Source organism: Schistocerca piceifrons, chromosome 1 (genome assembly GCF_021461385.2).
Source record: "Schistocerca piceifrons isolate TAMUIC-IGC-003096 chromosome 1, iqSchPice1.1, whole genome shotgun sequence".
NCBI classification, from domain to species: Eukaryota; Metazoa; Arthropoda; class Insecta; order Orthoptera; family Acrididae; genus Schistocerca; species Schistocerca piceifrons.
The window spans coordinates 898,388,370-898,412,163 of record NC_060138.1 but is presented as its reverse complement, the minus strand read 5'-3'; the positions used below and the strand labels follow the sequence as shown (position 1 = coordinate 898,412,163).

General features: G+C 40.6%; 1 protein-coding gene across 2 annotated transcripts in view; it reads left to right on the top strand.

Annotated features, from left to right (window-relative positions):
- LOC124716953 (E3 ubiquitin-protein ligase RNF103-like) overlaps positions 1-23,794 on the top strand; it is a 129,004-nt gene that overhangs the window by 70,994 nt on the left and 34,216 nt on the right. For both annotated transcript variants that reach the window (XM_047243556.1, XM_047243547.1), the window contains one exon: positions 11,198-11,457. In XM_047243556.1, coding sequence (XP_047099512.1) covers positions 11,198-11,457 — 260 coding nt within the window. The remainder of the gene's footprint in view (positions 1-11,197; positions 11,458-23,794) is intronic.

The window sequence follows — 23,794 nt, the reverse complement described above, 5'->3', positions numbered from 1 at the left end:
AAGACACTTTGTTTTAATGATTGTCACACAAATTTGTGTATCATGTCCACAGGACTCTCTCCCCTATTTAGCTATAATGCAAAATGAACTGCCCTTCTTTCAACTTTTTCAATTTCCTCTGTCAGTCCTATCTGATGCAGCAATACTTCAGAAGAGGGTGGTCAAGTGTAATGTAGGCTTCTCTTTATTAGACCAGTTGCATTTTCAAAGTGTTTTGTCAATATATCACAGTGTTTGGTTCACTTTCCATACAACATTATGTATGTGATCATTCCAATTTAAGTTGGTTGTGATTGTAACCCCTAGGTATTTAGTTGTCTTGACACACTTCAGATTTTTGTGATTTATCGTGTAACCAAAATTTAGTGCATTCCTTTTAATACTCATGTGGATGATTTCACACTTTTCATTATTTAAAGTCAATTGCCACTTTTTGCACCATTCTTGTACAAATGGTTTTGTTCATATGATGACTTTACAAAATGGTAAATAATAGCATCATCTGGAAACAATATAAGAAGGCTGCACAGATTGTCCAGGAATAACAGAGGGCCTATAACATTGCTCTGGGGAACACCAAATATTACTTCTATAACAATGAAAACTATCAGTTTTTGACAATATAGTGTAATAGGATAGATAAAAAAATCTACTCGCCAAGTGGCGGCAGAACAAGCACATAAAAAAGATTACAATTATGCAAGTTTTTTGAGTCAGGAGCTCCTTCTTCTGGCAGAAAGATTGAAGGGGAAGAAAGAGGGATGAACGAAAAGGACTAGAGAGGTCTAGGAAAAGGGGTAGGTCACCCAAAACTGCAGGTCAGGGCAGACTTACTGGACACAATGAGAAGGAAAGACTTATTATTGGGGACTGCACCAGACGAGATTTGAAAACCTGAAAGCTTAAAGGTGGATGACAGGGTAATATGCAAGACAGAAATTGTTGCTAAAGCATCATGCATGAGTTAATAAAGAATGAAAAGCTAAATATATTTTACATAAGGGAGGTGGGTGGGGGACAGCAAAAAACAGACATGTCAGAAAGTGAAATGTGTAGAAAACTAAAACAGAGTGAAGAAAGGAATATTTACTGTGAATAAATGCCGAGACAGAAGAAATTAACATAAATTAAGGGTAGGCGGGTGGCAAGAACCAAGGACATAATGTAGCGCTAGTTCACACCTGCAGAGTTCTGAGAAACTGGTGTCTGGAGGAAGAATCCAGATGGCCCATGTGATGAAACAGGCACCAAGGTCATGACTGTCACATTGTAAGGGATGCTCTGCAACAGGATATTGCTTGTTGCCAGTATACACCCTCTGCCTACACCCATTCATCTTGACCAGCACTGTTTACATAACAGCTTGTATATGAAGTATCGTTTCACAGGTGGTTATCTCCCTTTTATGATATATGTTTTACCACTTACAGGGCAAGAATAGATGGTGGTAGAATTGTGCATAGGGCAAATCTTGCAGTGGGGATGGTCTTGGGTGTAGGAGCCATAGGGTAAGGAGATCAATGCAGAAGGAGAATGGGGTCTGACAAGGATATTGTGGAGATTGGGAGAGCGACAAAAAGCTGTTCTAGGTGTGGTGGGCAAAATCTGACAGTACAGATCTCATTATAGAACATGGTTTTAGGAAGTCATGGCCTTGTCGAAGTAGCTGATTAGTACATTCCAGACCAGGATAATACCCATGATAAGTGGTGTGCTCTGAAGTTGTTTCTTGAAAGGATCAGCAGTACCAGAATTGGATGTGATGGCCTGGGAAATCTGCTTTTGAACTGGGCTGGTGGGATAATTATGTCCAGTGAAGGCTGAGGTGAGAGCAGCAGTGTATTGCTGTAAATAGTTTGCATCTGAACATATATCTATGCCTCGAATGCCAAGGCTGTGTGGGAGGGAACGTTTGACATATTAAATCTATTTGGTTCGAAAACATGCTTGTGCACTATTGAAGCTAAGGTCGCACATTCTGTTTCTTGAAACCTACCTGTCCCTTGGAGTTACTCCAAAAGGCCTAACATTGTAAGTCCCTGTTTCTGGATGTAATCCTACTATACACCAGACTCTCTTACAGTTTCAAATAAAGCAATCTCTTGCTAACAAAATGTGCTCAATCTGCTGCTTGCAGTCTCATAGCGGAAATTCCAGATTGGGGCCATCTATGTCTGGGGTAGTGTGGTAGTGACCCACTCTATTATGTCAGCAACCAGCTGAGTTCTAAACTGACTGAAACAAGATTTTTTTCCTAACACTTTGTTTAGTAGGACACATAAATTGAAAATCCCAATGTCCTTCAGAAAAAAGAAAAAATTCTTGTATCCTTTGGTGTATGTTCACATTAGAGGGAAAGATGACAACTGCTGATCCTGTCTGTCAACTGCATTCATTGAATTGTTGTTTTGTATAATACTTGGGGCTTCTGGACTGGGATTTGGTTTTCATATCAGTTTTTTCTGTTGCTGTGATATTGACATCTGTATAGATAGTGGATAGAATATTTACTTCTTTTTTACCCTTCCACTTCAGAGCCATGAGCTTGTGTGAAAATAACCCAAGAGTATCTTGTAGATCTGTCACTGCAGCATTTGTGCCTCTTTCAGTGAGCCTTGCAAACAATGAAGGGACAGTGTACAAGTTGTCAACATATACTGTATGACCATGACAGTTGCATGAGATCCATAACACCGTCACTAATTGGGATTTCTTTATTATTTGCCCCACATATTTCTCATGTATAGTTATCAAATCCTGAACAGTAGCCACTATCTGGGTTTCACAAATTTCGAAGAACTTTATTCCAAAACATGCTTCTTTTTGGGGATCGAATTGTATGCAGTGAAGTCTGTCTCTGAATATCATTAGGCACTCATCAATTGCAATATCTTATTCACAATAACAAAAACTTTGGAAGTTTTGTTTCAGATGGTCAGTAACAGATTGTAACTTGTTCACGTGCTTTGCAAGGTCAGCATTTTCATTATTTATAAAATGAATGAGCATAGAAATATATAAGAATCTTGTGTAGGGTATGACGTCAAAAAAGAGAGGAGTATGAATTGATTTTGTTGTTGTTGTTGTTGTCGTCATCGTTTTCAGTCCGAAGACTGTTTGATGCAGCTCTTCATGCTACTCTGTCCTGTGCGAGCCTCTTCATCTCTGAATAACTACTCCAGCTTTCATCCTTCTGAATCTGCTTACTATAGCCATCTTGTGGTGTCCCTTTCGATTTTTACACCCACAGTTCCTTCCAATACTAAATTTCTGATCCCTTAATGTCTCAGAATGTATTCTGTTGAGTGACCCCCTTTTTCTAGTCAGTTTGTGCCACACATTTTTTTCCTCATCAGTTCTGTGCAGTAACTCTTCATTAGTTATGTGATCTATCAATCTAGTCATCAGCCTTGTTCTGTAGCACCACATTTCAAAAGCTTCTTGTCTAAACTGTTTACCATCTACGTTTTACTTCCATACTTGGTTATATACCAGACAAATACCTCCAATAAAAAGATTCATGACACTTAAATCTATACTCCATGTTAACAAATTTCTCTTCAGAAACACTTTACTTGCCATCTCCAGTCCTCACGTCATATTCTCTCTACTTTGACCATCATCAGTTATTTTGCTCCCCAAATAGCACAACTCATTTAGTAGTTCAAGTGTCTCATTTCCTAATCTAATTCCCTCAGCATCACTTGAATTAATTTGATTACATTCCATTACCCTTGTTTTGCTTTTGTTGATGTTCATCTTATTTCCACCTTTCAAGACACTGTTCATTCTGTTTAATTGCTCTTCCAAGTCCTTTCCTGTCTCCGGCAGAATTACAGTCTCTTCAGCAAGTTTCAAAGTTTATATTTCTGCTCCCTGAGCTTTAATTCCTACTCCACATTTTTCTTTGGTTTTTGTACTGCTTGCTCAATGTACCATTTCAGTAACATCTGGGATAGGCTACAACCCTGCCTCACTTCGTTCTTGACCGTTTCTTCCCTTTCATGCCCCTGGACTCACATAAATGCCATCTGGTTTCTGTACAAGTAGTAAGTAGGCTTCTGCTTCCTGTATTTTACCCCTGCTACCTTCCAAATTTTGGAGAGATTATTCCAGTCAACGTTGTCAAAAACTTTCTCTAAGTCTGCAAATGCTATAAATGTAGGTTTGCCTTTCCTTAATCTGTCCTCTAAGGTAAGTCATAGGTTCAGTATCACTTTGCTTGTCCCTACATTTTTCTGGAAATCCAAACTAATCTTATCTGAGTTCAACTTCTCTATCAGTTTTTCTATTCTTCTGTAAAGAATTCATGTTAGTGTTTTGCAACTGTGATTATTAAACTGATAGTTTGGCAATTTTCACACTGATCAGCACCTGCTTTCTTTGGAATTAGAACTATATTCTTGAAGTGTGAGGGTATTTTGCCTGTCTCATACATCTTGCACTCCAGACGGAATAATTTTATCATGGCTGGCTCTCCAAGGCTATCAGTAGTTCTGACAGAATGCTGTCTACTCCCAGGGCCTTGCTTAGACTTATGTGTTTCAGTGCTCTGTCAAATTTTTGTCACAGTATCGTATTTCCCCCTCTCCTCCTTGTTTACATCCTCTTCCCTTTCTGTAATATCGTTTCCAAGTTCACCTCCCGTGTAAAGACCCTGTACATACTCCTTTCACCTTTCAAATTTCTCTTCTTTGGTTGGGACTGGTTATCCATCTGAGCTCTTGATGTCGTACAGCTGCTTCTCTTCTCTCCGAAAGCCACTTTAATTTTGCTGTAGGTGGTATCCATCTGTCCTCTGGTAAAATATGGATCTAAATCCTGACATTTCTCCTCTTAGCCATTCCTACTTAGCCGTTTTGCACTCCCTGTCAATCTCATTTTTAGACATTTGTATTCCCTTTCACCTGTTCCATTTGCTGCATTTTTAAATTTTCTCCTTTTATTAGTTAAATTCAATATCTCCAGTGTAATCCAAGGTTTTTTACTAGGGCTTTTTACCTATTTTTCCTCTTCTGTCTTCACGACTTCATCTCTTAAACCTACCCATTCATCTTCTAATGTGTTCCTTTCCTCTGTTCAAGTCACCTGTTGCCTAATGCTCCCTCTGAAACTTTCAACAAAGTCTGGTTATTTCATCGTATACTGGCCCCATATCCTTAATTTCCTACTATTTTGCAATTCTTTTAGCTTTAATCTACGGTTCATGAACAGTAAATTGTGGTCAGAGTCCGCATCTGCCTCTGGAAATGTCTTACATTTTAAAATCTGGATCCAAAATCTGTGTCTTACTATTATGTAATCAGTCTGAAACCTTCCAGTGTCTCCAGGTCTCTTTCATGTGTACAATCTTCTTTCACAATTCTAAAACGAAGTATTTGTAGAGATTAAATTATGCTCTGTGCAAAATTCTACCAGGCAACCTCCTCTTTCATTCTTTTCCTCCAGTCCATATTCTCATGCCCTTCCCCCCCCCCCCCCCTCCCTCCCCCTCTCTCCACCCCCCATCCCTGCAGGTCTGGAGGTTAGAATAGGCCAACTCACATGTTTGTGATGGTCCCCTGCAGGGTTTGACCTCCATTTTTCAAAATTTCCTGAAGAGCAAGCCAATTGGGAAAAGGCACCTTACATGGTGCGTCATGTCCATCATGCACTGTGGCTCTCAGAATATGGACGATGCGGGAAATAACTGTCTGCACTGTATATCCTCCTCCAGATGGTGCAGTACCCCTGAATGTATTAGCTGCATTGGTTGATTAACTCCCTAAACCTTTCCTACTTTTGGGAGATTTTAACGGCCACAACCCCTTGTGGGGTGGCACTGTGCTTACTGGCCGAGGCAGAGATGTCGCAACTTTATTGTCTCAGTTCAACCTCTGCCTCTTAAATACTGGGGCCGCCACACATTTCATTGTGGCTTATGGTAGTTACTTGACCACTGATTTATCCATTTGCAGTCCAGGACTTCTCCCATCTATCCACTGGAGAGCACACGACAACCTGTGTGGTAGTGACCACCTCCCCATCTTCCTGTCACTGCCCATGCGTCAAGCCCACGGACGCCTGCCCGGATGGGCTTTAAACAAGGCGGACTGGGAAACATTCACCTCTGCTGTCACTGTTGAATCTCCCCCACACAGGAACATTGATGGGATGGTTGAGCAGGTGACTACAACAATTGTTTCCGTGGCAGAAAACATGATCCCTCGCTCTTTAGGGTACCCCTAGTGAAGACAGTCCCTTGGTGGTCGGCGGAAGTCACTGAAGCAATTAAGGAATGTTGGCAAATTCTACAACAGCATAAGCGGCACCCTTCCCTGGAGCACCTCATAGCCTTTAAATGGCTCTGTGCTCGCACTGACTATCTTATCAAACAACGGAAGCAGGAGTGTTGGGAGAGATATGTTTCGACCATTGGGTGCCATACGTCACCTTCCCGAGTCTGGGAAGATCAGACGTGTTTACGGGTACCAGACCCCAACAGGTGTTCCTGGTATTAACATAAATGGCGTGTTATCTACCGACGCAAATGTGATTGCCGAGCACTTTGCTGAGCACTATACTCGAGCCTCTACGTTGGAGAATTACCCCCCAGCCTTTCGCACTCCCAAATGGTGGCTGGAAGGGAAAGTTCTCTCGTTTACTACATGCCACAGTGAACCCTATAACGCCCCATTTACAGAGTAGGAGCTCCTCTGTGCCCTTGCACATTGCCCCGATACAGCTCCTGGGCCAGATCAGATACACAGTCAGATGATTAAACATCTCTCATCTGACTACAAGCGACATCTCCTCGTAATCTTCAACCGGATCTGGTGCGTGGCGCCTTTGCATCACAATGGCGGTAGAGCACCATCATACCAGTGCTCAAACCCGGTAGAAACCCACTTGATGTGGATAGCTATCAGCCCATCAGCCTCACCAATGTTGTTTGTAAGCTGCTGGAACGTATGGTGTGTTGGTAGCAGGGTTGGGTCGGGACCTGGAGTCACATCGCCTATTGGCTCTATGTCAGGTCGGCTTCCGCCAGGGTTGCTCTATCACTGATACTCTTGTTTTCCTAGAGTCTGCCATCTGAACAGCCTTTTCCAGACGCCAACACCTGGTTGCCATCTTTTTTATTTACAAAAAGTGTATGACACGACCTGTCAACATCATATCCTTGCCACATTATACGAGTGCGGTCTCCAAAGCCCACTCCTAATTTTTATCCAGAATTCCCTGTCGCTTCGTACATTCTGTGTCGAAGTTGGTGCCTCCCATAGATCCCTCCATATCCAGGAGAATGGGGTCCCGCAGGGCTCTGTATTGAGTCTATCTCTATTTTTAGTGGCTATTAATGGTCTAGCAGCAGCTGTAGGGCTGTCCGTCTCACATTCTCTGTATGCAGACAACTTATGCATTTCATACTGCTCCGCCAGTAATGGTGTTGCTGACAGCGCCTACAGGGAGTCATCCACAAGGCGCGGTCATGGGCTCTAGTCCATGGTTTCCAGTTTTTGCTATAAAGTCGTGTGTTATGCACTTCTGTCGATGTCTTTCCATAATGACGATTCACTCACTGTAGTGGAGACATATCAGTTCTTAGGACCGGTTTTTGATGCCCCTTTGACTTGGCTTCTTCACCTTCAGCAGCTTAAGTGGAAATTCTGGCAGCACCTAAATACACTCCGCTGCCTGAGCAACACTAACTGGGGTGCAGATTGCTCTACACTGTTCAATCCCACCTTGACTATGGGAGTCATGATTCTCCAGTGCCCTCAGTGTTGCATTTACTTTACCCAGTTCACCACTGTGGCATTGACCTAACAACAGGAGCTTTTAGGTTGAGTCCAGTACCAGCATCCTTGTGGAAACTGAAGTGCCTCCATTGCAGGTTAGGCGTGCACAACTGCTGGCCGTAGCACATGTTCGTAGTTCTCCTGCGCATCGGAATGACAGTCTCCTTTTCCCACCCACGGTGGTTCATCTCCTGTATCGGCAGCCTAGGTCAGGGCTTTCAGTTGCAGTTCGTGTCTAATCCCTTCTTTATGAACTGGAGTCCTTGCCTTTACCACCTATACTTGTGGTCCATTCAAGAACAAGGCCGTAGCTTCGCCTGGACCTTTCACATGGCCCTAAGGACTCGGTTATGCCCCTGGAACAGTCCGGTCATTCAGTGGTGTTTGTCTGGACCCCAGGTCATGTCAGAATCCCAGACAACGAACTTGCCGACAGGCTGGTCAAACAGGCTAAGCGGTAACCACTTATGGAGATCAGCTTCTCTGCAACTGACCTGCGTTCAGTACTACGCCTCAAGGTTTTGCGACTTTGGCGGACAAAATGCCATAACCTCAGCATGCACAACAAACTGCATGCCATTAAGGAGACTATGATTGTGTGGCAGTCCTCCATGCGGGCCTCTCGCAGGTACTCTGTGGTTCTCTGCCGGCTCCGCATTGGCTACGTTTGGGTGACACACAGCTACCTCATGCTCCGTGATGACCTGCCTCATTGTCAGTGCGGTGCCTGGCTGATAGTGGCCCATATCTTGGTGAGCTGACCTTCTTTGCCTGCCCTACAACGGACTCTTCAGTTAACGGACTCATTGCCATTTAATGCTTTTAGGGTGCACGTTGTAATGTGTCGCAGAGTGACTGGTTTTTCCTTTTTATTCTTGTGGTCGGCCAGCCACAGTCATCTGCTGTCTAGTTTTTACCCTTTCTACCTGTTTATTGCTTCTCTGTATGGTTTTCTTCTCCTATTTTTGTCTGTAGCAGTGCTGGTTGTCCTTCTGTCGTTCTTCTGGTTCTTCATTTCTCTTTTTATTGTGCTGTACGTCTCCTTTCTTTTCATCTTTCCCTTGTATAATTATTTTATTGGGAACAAGGGACCAATGACCTCGCAGTTTGGTCCCTTCCTCCCCTCTTATAAACCAACCAACCAACAATCAACCAACCTCCTCCCCCAACGAACCATGGACCTTGCTGTTGGTGGACTGGCTTGCGTGCCTTTGCAGTACTGATTAGTGTACCGTAGCTGCAACCCCAACAGAGTGGTATCTGTTGAGAGACCAGACAGATTTGTGGTTCCTGAAGAGGGGCAGCAGCCTTTTCAGTGGTTGCAGGGGCAACAATTTCGATGATTGACTGATCTGGGTTTGTAACATCAACCAAAAGGGCCTCATTGTGCTGTTACTGTGAACGGCTGAAAACAAGGAGAAACTAAAGCCATAATTTTTCCCAAGTGCATGCATCTCTACTGTATGATTAAATGATGGCATCATCTTGAATAAAATACTCCAGAGGTAAAATAGTCTGCCTCTGGCCAGGGACTACTCAGGAGGATGTTGTCATCAGGAGAAACAAAACTGGTTTTCTGCAGATTGGAACACAGAATGTTAGATCCCATAATTGCATAGGTAGGTTAGAAAACTGAAAAGGAAAATCGGATAGGTTAAAGTTTGATATAACGGGAGTTCAGTGGCAGGAGGAACAGGATTTCTGGTCAGGTGAATACAGGATTATAAATACAAAATCAAATAAGGATAATGCAGGAGTAGATTTAATAATGAATACAAAAATAGGAATGTGGGTAAGTTACTATGAACAGCATAGTGAATGCGTTGTTGTAGTCAAGATACAAACAAAGTCAACATCAGCAACAGTAGCACAAGTTTATATGCCATCTCCACAATGATGAAGAGATCGAAGGATTGTACGTGGAGTTAAAAGAAATTATTCAGGTAGTTAATGCAAATGAAAATGTAACTGTGATGGAGGCCTGGAATTCAGTAGTATGAAAAGGAAGAGAAGGAAAAATAGTAGGTGAGTATGGACTGCCATAAGAATACTTAAAGCAAAATATGCTTGAATTTCTTTAGAATTAGCAGGAAACAAGGCATTGTTTGATTTCAAAGTATGACACTTTTCATAAAAATCTTTTGCATATCTGTCTTTTTCCACTGCTACATTCTCTCAGAACAACAAATGGACCCTGTTTCTGTAAATATCTAAGGGGGTTAGTAGTCGAGGAAGTTGTCTTTGAACCCTAGAATTGATGCCACTAGAACCAGAAAACGAAATTTTGGAAGGTTTATCATGATTTATTCCCCATTTTAATTTTTCTACCTTCTGTTTTTTACCAGCACTCATACCTGTTGGTGCAACATCACTGTCACTATCTCTTTGATCACTTTCAGGTTTATCACCGTCACCTTTATTCAAGAGACTTTTGATTTCCATGTCAGAGAGAAACTTTTTATGGTATGTAATTGCTTGTGACTACACAGCTGGTGAGAAACCTTGAGAATTGTTGTTTATAACTCACAAAATATTAAGGGAAATAGTGTGTGTGGTACACTGCGACATAGATATATTTCTCAGCTTTCCAATTGATTATAACGTGTCGTGTCATCTTTTGACAGAAAAGAAGAAACCATAGCTGCTTGGCCTGTCTCACAGCCGGCATTGTAATAATGAATTTGAAACCTGTGGCCATCTGTATAAGCCAGTGGGTTTAGCTACTTTTCTACATCAAGTTACTCATGTTGGGAATTGTTCTTGATTCAAATTCTGGAATACGTACTTTTCTTCATTGCTGAAGGAATTTCAGAAAACCATGTGTTCAGTAACTTGGCTTTATCATCAGTATCGTTACCATTGCTATCACACAGTGAAGATATTAAGTGCATTTTACCACTAGTGTACTTAGCATAAGACCAGCATTTCCTTAGGTTTTCTGCCAGATTTATAGACAGGATTTAGTTTTGGAAACTATTAAAAGCATCTCACATACAAGATTGTGCTGATTTTTGAGATTTTATAAAACTTTGCAAGTCTTGGGGATTTAGTATTCTTTTAAATTTGCCCTTGCTTTTTTCGTAGTGTCTGCAACAGTGTTCTGACCTGTTTTATATACCATGGGGATCTGTACCATCAGTTATTAATTTATTTTTGTGTATCTCTCTCGATTACCATCGATACTGTTTCTTTGAATTTATAGCTCTGTGAGGTTTCTTCATTACTCTGATGGATGTAAACAGAGACTCAGTAGTATTGGTGTGATTCTAACATAATTTTTTTGTCCATATATGTGGTATCTTTATTTCTGGACAAAATTCTTTTATGAATTAGTTTAATATGTTGTCATGGAGAATACTCAGAAAACTGTTTTGTTGATAATGAACTTTCTCAAAAATACATGGAAACAATTGTAGGTGCGAGAACTCAACTTGACAGAAGTTGCGGCAGCTGTACGTTCTGATCTGTGGTTAATGTGCCAACGCCCATACGTGGTGATGGGTTCACTCTTGGTATATTTGGTGGCAATAGCAGGCTTCATACAAGACCCTTTGCCAGAGGAAGATGAAGATCATAACAGATCAGGAGTCCCAGGAGGTAGATCATGGTGGTATTCATTACCAATTGGCTCTCGTTGGATTGACTGCTTCTTTCGACCTGCCCAAGCTCTTGGAATGTGAGTAGTTCTTTAACAATACTTTGCTTGTGTGATCAGTGTACAGTAATTCCATTTTGCTTCAAGAAAAGTAGAATACTTGCATTCAGTCAAAGAAAATACTATTTTTTGTAATTCTAGTGTAAACTGAAATTGCAGCTGATACATTTGAGTATGTACATAGTTAGTCACCATGAAAGTGCAATGCTATCATGTAATTTGTGTGCCATTAGTATCACTTCTTTAAATTTATGCTGTGTGTTGTTGGACAGAAATGTCATACCTTCAAGACCTTTCTTTCACTTCTGCATTCATTTGGTTCGTAGTGGATCATCGAGACATAATTACATTCACCCAATTTCATTTCTATATTACTAAAGACATATTTTAGTGATGTTTCCCATCTTTCATCTATATATTGCTTGGATTCTTTACGTATCTCTGTGAGCCATTTCTGACTGTTCTCTCTCTCTCTCTCTCTCTCTCTCTCTCACTCTCTCTCTCTCTCTCTCTCTGTGTGTGTGTGTGTGTGTGTGTGTGTGTGTGTGTGTGTGTGTGTGTGTGTGTGCGTGTGTGCGGGGGGGGGGGGGGGGGGGGGGGGGGGATACCATCATGAATATATGTCCATAGAACTTTAGTTGCCATTTCCTTATTGACTCAATCAGCCTTTCATTATCCCTGTACAACTCTTTTCTTCCTCACAGTCGATACTGTTCATCCAGTATCTTAGGACCCAATATTTTCCAAAGGATCTTGCATTCAAATTTCTTGGCATCTCTCAGGCCAGCCTTTCCTATCTTTCTGAGGCATTCACTTGTATATAGACTTTCAGTTTCGATCAGTGTGTTATAGTGCCTGAGTTCAGCTTTTCTTGTGATTGCCTTTTCTTATATAGGACAATTGTCCTATGAAAGCAGTGCTCATCCTCTGTCTTCTGCTGTTGTTGGCCTTTTATCTTTATTACTTCATCAAGGTATCTGAAACTGTCCACTTTTCTATTTTACGGTACTCTGTTGTTAGGTGATGAGTTATTGTTCAGATGTTGGTAATGTACTTTGTTTTCTAAAGAAGTTTGGAGACCAGCTTTTTTTGCATTTTTGTTCAGTATGTTTATCTGCTTCACAGCTGCCTCTGCATTTCTTGACAAGATTCACCAGGTAATTGGCAGATGCAAGACAGCTGACTCTTAACATCTTTCTTTCAACCTCCAAAATATCTTGTGTTCATTATAGCTGCATTAATAAATTGTTTTTGGGAAAATTTTTATTCAATTAAATTTTGTGTCCTGATTTCTCCTTTCTTATATTGAACAAATATGTTACTTGACAGCTTTTCATTTTATCTTTAAATAAAATCGTCCATGATGCAAGTGAAAATTCTAAGGTTTCTTGAAAGTGAACATTTATTTCCAGTCATTGCCCATTTTACTAGTCTCCATATTTAATTGATTCACTATTATGTAATCTTGGGGGAGGACACTACTCTTTGAATGACAGGTCGAAGTTATGTGAATTCATAATGTCTTTCTTGTAGCTCCATGTCAACAAAACCACCTCTAACCAATGATTTTGTTGCAATATCTCATCTTACAAACTGTGCATCATTTTTCATGAACAATGCCAAAATAATTTCTACTTCTGTAAGTGCCATCAACCAACTTCCTCAGTGTCTGGTGAAGGTAAAAATGTAACTGTTATCTCGTCATTGAAATTCTGTGCAGTTGCGAAGTGACTTCAGCACTGTACATCAGGAGAAGAGCTTGCATTGTTAAAATTTCGGCCATCAAATATTGCCAAATCTACAAACAAAATCAGTCTCCAAATTACTGTGCTCTGCATTTTATAATAATTATTTTTTTTTTACTTGCAGTTTACAGACAGAGTAAATTTATTTTAATTATTTAACATACAGAGATTTTTGAAACTGTAGAAAATAAAAGCTTGATGTTAGAAATCTCTCTAGCACTGTCAAAAAGTGTTGTCTTGGTTGAGCAGTTAGTATTATTTAGTTCCACAACCCACCTCAACTTTCGTTTCAATTGCAGCATTTGGTTTCTCTCTACCACTAATGTTAAAATGAAAATTTGTGAGCAGTAAGTACAGTAATAATTTGATTGTAAAATTTGTGGATAGTGAAATTGCAAACATCATGTTATTCATACTGTGAATAATGTTTTACAATGAGGAGAAATTATCCAGAATGAGATTTTCACTCTGCAGCGGACGTGTGCGCTGATATGAAACTTCCTGGCAGATTAAAACTGTGTGCCAGACTGAGACTCGAACTCGGGACGTCTGTCTTTTGCGGGCAAGTGCTCTATCAACTAAGCTACCCAAGCACGACTCACGCCCCGTCCTCACAGCTTTACTTCTGCCAGTACCTCATCTCCTACCTTCCAAACTTTACTGCGAAGGTTCGCAGGAGAGCTTCTGTAAAGTTTGTAAGGTAGGAGGTGAGGTACTGGCAGAAATAAAGCTGTGAGGATGGGGCGCGAGTCGTGCTGGGGTAGCTCAGTTGATAGAGCACTTGCCCGCGAAAGGCAAAGTTCTCGAGTTCGAGTCTTAGTCCGGCACACAGTTTTAATCTGCCAGGAAGTTTCAGGAGAAATTATATTAAAATTCCATTTAGGTGTTGCTCATTTTCTTTTAAAGATTTTCCCCAAATCACTCATGGTGAAGGCAGGCTGTAGAGATTCTAATGAAATTGATCTAATAAACAGAAAAGAGAATGTTATAAATCAGTTCGAATTTTGCTTCATGGTATTGTTGTGCAAACTGTTTTAGTGGAATAGAAATCTGTTAAATGATGCCACTTTTCTGTTTGTGATTTGACTTGTAGGTTAAAGTGTTTAATTTCAGTGTCAACCACTTCCATATCACACACCATATGCAATCTGTCATATAAATAATTTATCACCATATAGTCTTTTGCGTCAGAATGTTCGCAGGTGTATGTCCTATCAGTCTTGATAGGTCTACATAACTTAATTACATTTTAAACAGTGGAAAAAGTAGGATCAAATAACAGTAATATGGAAAGGATAGATTGCTAGTCACCACATAGATGAGGCATAGAGTCACAGACAGGTGCAATGGGTGAGCGCATTGGTGGGGTAGAAGGACTTGAGTGGGAATAAGGAAGGGGATAGGTTGTTGGTGGAGGACACGGGTTAGCAAAGGTTGAAGGGGCAGGGGGGGGGTTATGGGAATTATTAAGGATATGGTGTTGGGAGAGATTCCATCTGCTCACTTCAGAAAAGCTATTGGTAGGAAGAATCCAGATGGTGCAGACTGTGAAGCAGTCATTAAAGTGAAGCACATTGTGTTGGTTGCATTTTCAGCACCTGGGTGGTCCAGCTGACACTTGGCCACAGTTTGACATTGGTCATTCATGTGAATATACAACTTGTTAATTGTCATCCAAATGTGGGAAGCGTTACAATTGTTCCAGATTTGTAAATCACACGGCTGCTTTCTTAGGTGGCCCTGTCTTTTACAGCAAAGGAGATGTCTGTGACAAGACGAGTAAATAGTAGCAGGAGGACAGGTCTCTCATCTTGGTCTATTGTAGGAATATGAGCTATGAGGCGAGGGGTTGGTAGCAGGGTTGGAGTAGGGATGAACAAGGATATTGTGTAGATTCGATGGGTGGCAGAATACCACTATGGGAGAGATGGGGAAGAATTTTCTCATTTCAGTGCATCACGAGAGATAGTCAGAATCCTGGCAGAGAAAGTTATTCAGTTGATCCAGTCCTGGGTGCTACTGAGTCACAAGAGGAGTGCTCCTTTGTGGCCCGACAGTGGGTATGTTTGAGGTGGTAGGCGATTAGAGAGAGAAGGCATGAGAGACCTGATTCTGAATTAGGTTAGGAGGATAATTTTAGTCGCTGAAGGCCTCAGTGAGAGCCTTGGAAGCTTTGGAGAGGGGCTGTTTGTCTCTGCAGTTGTGATGACCACAGGTGGCTAAGCTATATGAAAGGGACTTCTTGGTATGAAATGGGTGGTAGTTGTTGAAGTGGATGTTTTGTTTGTAGTTGGTAGCATTGATGCGGACAGAGGTACTTAAGTAGCCATCTGTGAGGTGGACGTAAACACTGAGAAAGACGTGAGTGGGGAAGAAAGTGTTGAAAGAATGTTTATAGGTCTTCTCATCCTTGATCTAGATCACAGTGATGTCATCAGTAAGTCGGAAGCAGGTGAGAGGTTTGGGATTCTGGGCACATAGGAAGGATTCCTCTAAATGGCCCATGAATAGGTTGGCACTGGGTGGTGCCATTCGGCTTCCCACTTGTGTACTGCAGATTTGTTTGTAGGTGATGCTTTAAAAGGAGAAGTATTGTGGGTTGGTTTCATTTCCTCCACCAACCCTCCACAGTTCCTGTTCCTATACCACCCAGCACCCTCTTCGTTACTGTCTATATCGCCTCTCCCTACACTAATATCCTCATTGCTCACGGCCTTGCCGCTTATTGAATGCTATCTTTCCCAACACCTGACTGACTCCAAACCTATACTGTCCTTCCTGGTCACCATGGCAATCTGAATCCTCACTGAAAATTGCTTTTTCTTGGAAGTCATCACCTACAAACCTATATGTGGTACAGCAGTGGGCACATGCAAAGCACCAATCCATGGCAACCTATACATGGACCATCTAAGGAATCTTTCCCAAACCCCTCACCTGGTTCAGGTTCACTGATGACAACTTTGTGATGTGGACTGAGGTTGAGAACATCCTATCCACATTCGTCCAGAACCAGTGGTCATCGCCACTGTAGTGTGATGAACAGTCCCTCTCCAAAGATGCCAAGGATTTCACTGAGGTCTTCGCAAACCAAAATTACCCTCCCATCCCTGTCAATAGAGAGATCTCCCATGCCTTGTCTATCCAGTCACCTACCACCTCCCACATACCCAGTCTGGCCTAAAAGGAGCACTCCTCTTATGACTCAGCACCACCCTGGATTGGATCAACTGAATCACTTTCTCTACCAGGTTTCGACTACCTCTCCTGTTGCCCTGAAATGAGGAATTTTTCCTCATCTCTGCAATCCCCCCCCCCCCTCCCACATGCCCCCTTCATAACCCCCTCCCACCCATCCCAGCAGCCTGCTAATAACGTCAAATGCAGTCGCAGTTGGGCGCCATCACCTGGAAGCAGTGGCCATGTATGTGAGATTTGTGCATGTGCAAGTTTGGTGTATTTTCTTCAGAAGAAGAAGGACTTTGTCTGATAGATTAAATATTTTAACAGCCTGTTTCTTGTGCAAGTCTGTGACTCAACACCTCCTCAATGTGATGAGTAGCAGTATGTCCCTTCCACACTTTTGTTAATTATGTCATTAAGTGACATGGCAAGTGTTATCAAATAATGATAAGAATTCTAACATTCATGTTAGGGAGTTTCATTTAATCAAAGTAATCTGTAGTAAAATAAATATCATAGCCAGAAACAAAGGAAATGATACATTTACTTCAACACTAGATGATACGTCACAAGTTACTTGAAAAGCCAGACTTAGAATGACACTAAATTCCTTGCTCATGGTGTCCAATATTATTATAGCAAAAACCATGTTCAAAGTTTAAAATAAACATAACTTAGTGCAACTATGGGCTGTTTTTCATTCGAGAAAGGGAATGAGCGTGATTGACAATATAGATTAAAATACTTGTTCCAAAGTGGCCTTGTGCTAAATCTATATAGATGTGGTCGTGATGTATGTGTATGTAGTAGTGATGTAAGTTTGGGAATCAATGCATTGTAAACATGACTGATCATATGCTCCAGTTAAATGATGTACTCTTATTTATTCCACAATGTGTAGGGATGTGCTGTAATGGAAGTGGTGACTGCATGATGAGTTAAACACTGGTTGTCGGGAAGAAGGAGGCAGTACATTTTGTAATGTTTGAGTGAATCCCAGAATGTATTCTTAAGGAACTATCAACCTCTTCTAATTATTCTCTGAAGAGCATTCAGTTCTTCTTTGAGAAGTTCTTTCAAGTGTGAGTTGCACTGTATTAAAATCTGAAGATGTCATTGTTGTTTGGCAGGTATATCAGGTTGTTTGTTTCATTCAACTACACTATCCTTTTTTAACAAATATCCAGGCATGTAATGGGTTCAGCACATGTTTTGGAGTGCAGCTGTAGGTCACTGTGCTTAGTAGCTCCATTGTACGGTGGTGATAAGTTGCATACTGTGTCACTGTTCATCTACCAGTACTTCTCACAAGTGCTAATTTTACATGCAGTACTGGAAAATCATGGACAAAATACAAGCATAGTAATTAGTAAATGTAGCTGTTATGTGATTTTACTGCCTCATAAATTTTCCCTACGGACATAGCCATTGGATTTGATTTTTCATAACGAGAAAGTGTTCATGTTATAACCCTAGAGTTGTGCCAGTTTTTTGAAAATAACATAATTATGGATCTAAGTTCTCTGTAGGTAAAAAGATTTGAGAATACGTTAGCCTGAGTTTATTAAGTTTGCTGACTACACAAATCTTCATAGCAAGCTTAGATGTTAATGATTTTATATGACTGAGATGCAATTGAGAACACTAACAGAAATTCTAGCTAACATGTTTTCTTTAACTAATGTTTAGTCAACTTTCCAGCTGTATTGTAGGCAGGCATCAAAATTGTTCAATAAGTGGAATAAACAAAACATGAACTTCACTTATTGGTGTTCATGTTTGTTAATAAAGCATCACAAGATCTGTGGCAATATTGAAATATTGTAAGTAGAACATTTTCAAAGACTAAGAGGGTTCTGTTTGCTTGCACACCACTTACCTATAATGGAGACATTGATTGGTGAATAAAGAACTTGAACATAGTAACTCAGCATATGAACTTGTATCCTCTTGAAATGTGTGGCCACCCCCCCCCCCCTCCTCCCCCCTCCACATATACAGATATAAGGGCAACGTGAAACATTTTTGCTCTGGCCATGAAAGTTAGTATTCTTTGGATCAAAGATTCCCTGATTTCAATGTTGTTCCCTTGTTGATTAATTTACTTTGGATAAATGATTCTCCAGTGAACTCATTGCATCCCTGTAATCCAGTCCTGAAATGTTTGCAAATGCACATATATGGATGCTGTCACCTCTCCATTGGGGTGAAAAAAATTTTTGTCTCACATTTCTAAAGACTTAGGTGGAATGAGAGGCTGCCAAATCTGGTAAACAGGGTGTACATCCCAACAATTTGTATATCAAATCCTCCAGTTCTACCAGAGGTGGGTTATTTCCTCTAAACAGTCCCAGCTTCCTGTCATGTATGACTTACACAGTATTTGCTAGTTATTGTTTTAGCATTTGAATGGTAATCACATCAAGTATCCAAATTCATCTTAGAAAACACTTGCCGTAACTTATCTGACTGATGAAATTAAATTTGTCTTCTTTCAGTCAGTGTCACCGATTTCCACCCTCGGTTTTCATTGCCATTTCATTTCTAATTTCTAGCATGTGGTGGTGGATTTATGTCTGATGCACAATAACAAAGTAGCACATAAAATCAGACAAAATTTTTTAAAAGAGTCCAAAGATTACTGCAAAATTCATTTATTTAATGGACACATAAATACATAAAGCAAGTAAATAAAGTATTGTATAATGCCCAAGAGAAGTTGGACGAGTGCTTAAATACTACAGTACACAGAACAGAAGCAGTGCTTGACCAAGTAATCTTTTGCATGTGACTTGAATTTATCCTTGTCAGTTATTATTTTTATGTAGCTCGGTAATGTGTTATACAGTTTGATGCTGGGATGAAGAATAACTTTTTGGAATAGTGCTGCATTTGTCACTGAAATTGTATGTCATTTGTTTGTGTTAAGTTTTTTGTAGTTATTATTTTTTCTGATTTTTTTTTTTCTTGTCCAATCTCAACATTAAAGTATTATATTTTCTGTAGCCTGAAAAGTTTCTGCCTTGCTCAACAGTGTTCTCCAGCTACTACTCAATGTTGAGTGAGCATATGCAAAATATATATTCATGAGTTTATTATATGAAATACAGCTCCTTATTGTTCTTATTATTAAATACATTTTTCTCATGTTGCCTCTCAGGTTTTCTTGGTGTGATTGATTAATAGAGTGCTTCCAGGTTCCCAGTGTAGTAGTAGTAGCAGTTTCCATTGTATGCAGAATATATGGTGAATGATCCAGTCATCTTCAGGTGCTGCGAGTGGTGCTGTTATGTGGACTAACAGTCTGGAGTCCAATCAGACTGTAAACTGTTGTTGGCAGAGTTCTGCTCCCATTGCACATATGCTCGTGATCCTCTCTTGTTTTGTGAAAAGAGAATATTGCAGTTTCAGTTGAATAATTCCTTGTAAATCCATCCTGACATACTATATTATTGTTTTTGTTGTTGTTGTGGTCTTCAGTCCTGAGACTGGTTTGATGCAGCTCTCCATGCTTCTCTATCCTGTGCAAGCTTCTTCATCTCCCAGTACCTACTGCAACCTACATCCTTCTGAATCTGCTTAGTGTATTAATCTCTTGGTCTCCCTCTACGATTTTTACCCTCCACGGTGCCCTCCAATGCTAAATTTGTGATCTCTCGATGCCTCAAAACATGTCCTACCAACCGATCCCTTCTTCTAGTCAAGTTGTGCCACAAACTCCTCTTCTCCCCAATCCTACTCAATTCCTCCTCATTAGTTACATGATCTACCCACCTTATCTTCAGCATTCTTCTGTAGCACCACATTTCGAAAGCTTCTATTCTCTTCTTGTCCAAACTAGTTATCGTCCATGTTTCACTTCCATACATGGCTACACTCCATACAAATACTTTCAGAAACAACTTCCTGACACTTAAATCAATACTCGATGTTAACAAGTTTCTCTTCTTGAGAAACACTTTCCTTGCCATTGCCAGTGTACATTTTATATCCTCTCTGCTTCGACCATCATCGGTTATTTTACTCCCTAAATAGCAAAACTCCTTTACTACTTTAAGTGTCTCATTTCCTAATCTAATTCCCTCAGCATCACCCGACTTAATTTGACTACATTCCATTATCCTCATTTTGCTTTTGTTGATGTTCATCTTATATCCTCCTTTCAAGACACAGTCCATTCCGTTCAACTGCTCTTCCAAGTCCTTTGCTGTCTCTGACAGAATTACAATGTCATCGGCGAACCTCAAAGTTTTTACTTCTTCTCCATGAATTTTAATACCTATTCCGAATTTTTCTTTTGTTTCCTTTACTGCTTGCTCAATACACAGATTGAATAACATAGGGGAGAGGCTACAACCCTGTCTCACTCCCTACCCAACCGCCGCTTTCCTTTCATGCCCCTCGACTCTTATAACTGCCATCTGGTTTCTGTACAAATTGTAAATAGCCTTTCGCTCCCTGTATTTTAGCCCTGCCACCTTCAGAATTTGAAAGAGAGTATTCCAGTCAACATTGTCAAAAGCTTTCTCTAAGTCTACAAATGCTAGAAACGTAGGTTTGCCTTTCCTTAATCTTTCTTCTAAGATAAGTCGTAAGGTCAGTATTGCCTCACGTGTTGCAACATTTCTACGGAATCCAAACTGATCTTCCCCGAGGTCGGCTTCTACCAGTTTTTTCATTCGTCTGTAAAGAATTCGCATTAGTATTTTGCAGCTGTGACTTATTAAACTGATAGTTCGGTAACTTTCACATCTGTCAACACCTGCTTTCTTTGGGATTGGAATTATTATATTCTTCTTGAAGTCTGAGGGTATTTCGCCTGTCTCATACATCGTGCTCACCAGATGGTAGAGTTTTGTCATGACTGGCTCTCCCAAGGCCATCAGTAGTTCTAATGGAATGTTGTCTACTCCCGGGGCCTTGTTTCGACTCAGGTCTTTCAGTGCTCTGTCAAACTCTTCACGCAGTATCTTATCTCCCATTTCGTCTTCATCTAAATCCTCTTCCATTTCCATAATATTGTCCTCAAGTACATCGCCCTTGTATAAACCCTCTATATACTCCTTCCACCTTTCTGCCTTCCCTTCTTTGCTTAGAACTGGGTCGCCATCTGAGCTCTTGATATTCATACAAGTGGTTCTCTTCTCTCCAAAGGTCTCTTTAATTTTCCTGTAGGCAGTATCTATCTTACCCCTAGTGAGACAAGCCTCTACATCCTTACATTTGTCCTCTAGCCATCCCTGCTTAGCCATTTTGCACTTCCTGTCGATCTCATTTTTGAGACGTTTGTGTTCCTTTTTGCCTGCTTCATTTACTGCATTTTTATATTTTCTCCTTTCATCAATTAAATTCAATATTTCTTCTGTTACCCAAGGATTTCTATTATCCCTCGTCTTTTTACCTACTTGATCGTCTGCTGCCTTCACTACTTCATCCCTCAGAGCTACCCATTCTTCTTCTACTGTATTTCTTTCCCCCATTCCTATCAATTGTTCCCTTATGCTCTCCCTGAAACTCTCTACAACCTCTGGTTCTTTCAGTTTATCCAGGTCCCATCTCCTTAAATTCCCACCTTTTTGCAGTTTCTTCAGTTTCAATCTGCAGTTCATAACCAATAGATTGTGGTCAGAATCCACATCTGCCCCAGGAAATGTCTTACAATTTAAAACCTGGTTCCTGAATCTCTGTCTTACCATTATATAATCTATCTGATACCTTTTAGTATCTCCAGGATCCTTCCAGGTATACAACCTTCTTTTATGATTCTTGAACCAAGTGTTAGCTATGATTAAGTTATGCTCTGTGCAAAATTCTACAAGGCGGCTTCCTCTGTCATTCCTTCCCCACAATCCATATTCACCCACTATGTTTCCTTCTCTCCCTTTTCCTACTGACGAATTCCAGTCACCCGTGACTATTAAATTTTCGTCTCCCTTCACTACCTGAATAATTTCTTTTATCTCGTCATACATTTCATCTATTTCTTCATCATCTGCAGAGCTAGTTGGCATATAAACTTGTACTACTGTAGTAGGCATGGGCTTTGTGTCTATCTTGGCCGCAACAATGCGTTCACTATGCTGTTTGTAGTAGCTAACCCGCACTCCTATTTTTTTATTAATTATTAAACCTACTCCTGCATTACCCCTATTTGATTTTGTATTTATAACCCTGTAATCACCTGACCAAAAGTCTTGTTCCTCCTGCCACCAAACTTCACTGATTCCCACTATATCTAACTTTAACCTATCCATTTCCCTTTTTAAATTTTCTAACCTACCTGCCCGATTAAGGGATCTGACATTCCACGCTCCGATCCGTAGAATGCCAGTTTTCTTTCTCCTGATAATGACGTTCTCTTGAGTAGTCCCCGCCCGGAGATCCGAATGGGGGACTATTTTACCTCCGGAATATTTTACCCAAGAGGACGCCATCATCATTTAATCATACAGTAAAGCTGCATGTCCTCGGGAAAAATTACGGCTGTAGTTTCCCCTTGCTTTGAGCCGTTCGCAGTACCAGCACAGCAAGGCCATTATATTAGTAGGTTGTATTTATTTAAGAAATCTTACTGTCTTCTAAGTAAAAAAATTTCAAGTATTTTTTAAAAGACTGACAGTAAAGAAAATACTCTGTATCCATAATCAATCTTTCACTCTAAAAAGGTGTGTGTGTGCTATTTTGAAACTTCCTTTCAGAGTAAAGCTGTGTGGCAGACTGACAAGGCAAGGTTCCGGATTTGAGTCCTAGTCCTACACATTGTTTTAATCTCTCAAGAAGTTTCAAACCGATCTGTAGTTTGTCACCACAACATGGCTTCTTTTCTTATGTAGTGGTCTCACTTTTTAGGTAGTCTGGGAAGATGACAGTAGGTAACAACAAACTTAAATGGTGTTTACATCAGTGGTTCAGATGTTATGTCTGCAAAAATTTTTGCAATCAAATTCAGTATATTGTCTATTTCCACGCAGTGTTTAGTTTTTAGTAGCTTAATTTCTTACTGTATGTGGACTTGGGTTCAATCCTGGTACTGTCAAGGGGATTTTCTTGGCGGGAGGGCAGGTACGTGTTGCACTTATCCTCGTGATGCAAATTAAGGCGCTAGTTGATTGAGAAGTAGTGGCTCGAAGGTTGGGAAAGTTGGAAAATGGCTGAATTACTTAGTCCCTATGTTGGTAAATGCCCTCACCATATCCGTAATTCCGTGGATTTTGTGAAACGTCTCGACAACTTCAGACTGAAAGTTACTGATATCCTAGTGAGCTTCGACATAGTTTCACTATTCACCAGAGTTAGTCAAGCTTATTGAGCAGAAATTTGACGAGAAGACCACTGAACTCTTTAGGTGTGGACTGTTCGAGCTACTAACATGATGTTTACATTTGGATTACATAGTGCAGATGAAAACTGCATGAGGAAACATAAAACAA